The following is a 1912-nucleotide window of genomic DNA, read 5'->3' on the forward strand; positions in this document are numbered from 1 at the left end:
GCTGGTTATTAAGATGGTGTAATCCACTGTCATCTGATTACTAAGATATAATTTGATTCCATTTAACCAGTTTTATGGCTAATAAACTGATTAATCAGCACGAGAGTAGAATCTGTGTGGTATAAATTCCTCCTCCTTTGGACACCATTTTATATTGTAATTGAAACTTTATTTTCCATTAATTACCTTTATTGAATTTAAATCAGTTATTTTTATATGATTAATAACAAATGTTTTTTGTTGTTGTTTTATTAGAGTTCGTATTTTAGTGTCAGTAACTTATTTTACAATGACGACAATGTACTGATGGTATCTGTAATCCTCGTGTTTTTTCATCGTCTTCAGAATTAAACTGTTTCTGAAAGTGAATAACCTTCATTATGTATACTGAATGCAGTTGTCATTAATCAAAACCAATACCATGATATTTTTATCTCTTACATCAACAAATAAAAAAAACGTTAGGGTTTGTGTAAACTAAACCTTCAAAATTTATCTTGTTGATTAAAAGAGAAAAATGTATCATGTATATTGCTTGAACTAGACTGTTATATTTTCTGCAAATACAATTTCAGTATATAATTTTGTTTTAATTTTAAACTTTTTGCACTTGTTGTACATGTATAAATATATTAATTTTTATACTTGGACAGTTTTTAAATTTTTATAGCTGCTACCGGTTTTCTGTCACGTTTCCAAGTTGAAGGATGTGCACGTTTTGAAATACTTTATATGATATATTAAAAATTAACTAGTTTATGGTACAATAATTAGTCCACTTGTAGTTTTCTGCAAAAAGAAACAAAGTTCCCAAAACAATTTTTATTAGGATAAAAAGAAATTGGTTGGTGTTATCTTAAATTCGAATATTTTCACCTGCTTTATTACAGGGAGAGAATAATTCACCTCTTAGCTGTCCGTCCATATAAGAAACCTGAACTGCTGACTAGACTTATGAAAGGTAATACGCAGCCTATCGTTGTCTCGTATATATATCTGTGTTATTTATCTAAATTTTATCTTTAAAATAAATGTTTAAATTTCAGAAAGAGCATAGTATTCATTATCAAATTGAAACATTAAAAACTTGGTAATTTACTATTCTGATGATTTCATACTGTTGTCAGATGTTGAAAGTACATAGATACAAGAGAGGGTAGGAATGATGAAAATTATGTTAATGAATTAGAATTCCTAGCTGTCTACTGCTGTAATAAACTTGACAAAAACAGTTTATATTTTTCTATTCAGTTTTTAGATTATTGGACATTATCATACCTTCAAATAGAAGAGTATAAAATAAGGAAATGTGAAACATCCAACAACTGAAGATTTGAGATAGTAATCACGCTACCATAGCGACTAACAGAGTTAACATCTTTGTCACTTTTACAGATGGTATAAAAGAAAAAGACAAGAAAAGTTTGAGTGCCATCTTGAGTCAAGTGGCTGTACTGAAGGATAACAGCTTTTCCTTAGTGAGGCATGTCTGGAATGAAGTCCAAGACGATTGGCCTTTTTACACTCCTCAAGAAAGAGAGCTAATGAAAAGGTTTTTTTTTTCTTTGTCCTGATAAATGTTTAAAAGTGAAACATTTTCTTTTTACTCCTAACTGATTCAAACATTTTAAGAAATTAATTACAATTAACCATGATTTTAATTACCTTTTTTTTTATGTTGTTGAAAATTATTTGTTAAAAATGTTTACCAATTTCTTTCCCCTTCTGACATTTCAAACATTAGTGTTCTGTTTGAAGCATTGACACTTACAATCAAATATTTTTTTTTAATAATAGAAGGTTGTGTATGTTTTCTATTAAATATTCAGTATGAATGTTGTTTTCTTTAATTTCTTTTATGTGCTTATAATAGCTGAATTAAATGCTACATTATAGATAATCAAGTAACATT

General features: G+C 28.0%; 1 protein-coding gene across 1 annotated transcript in view; it reads left to right on the plus strand.

The window, feature by feature from the left end:
- Nucleotides 1-1912, plus strand: part of LOC106465906 (RNA polymerase II elongation factor ELL-like) — a 47760-nt gene that overhangs the window by 31713 nt on the left and 14135 nt on the right. The window contains exons 7-8 of the mRNA XM_013926143.2: nucleotides 891-961; nucleotides 1396-1552. Coding sequence (XP_013781597.1) covers nucleotides 891-961; nucleotides 1396-1552 — 228 coding nt within the window. The remainder of the gene's footprint in view (nucleotides 1-890; nucleotides 962-1395; nucleotides 1553-1912) is intronic.

The sequence above is a fragment of the Limulus polyphemus genome, unplaced genomic scaffold (genome assembly GCF_000517525.1).
Source record: "Limulus polyphemus unplaced genomic scaffold, Limulus_polyphemus-2.1.2 Scaffold2091, whole genome shotgun sequence".
Lineage (NCBI taxonomy): Eukaryota > Metazoa > Arthropoda > Merostomata > Xiphosura > Limulidae > Limulus > Limulus polyphemus.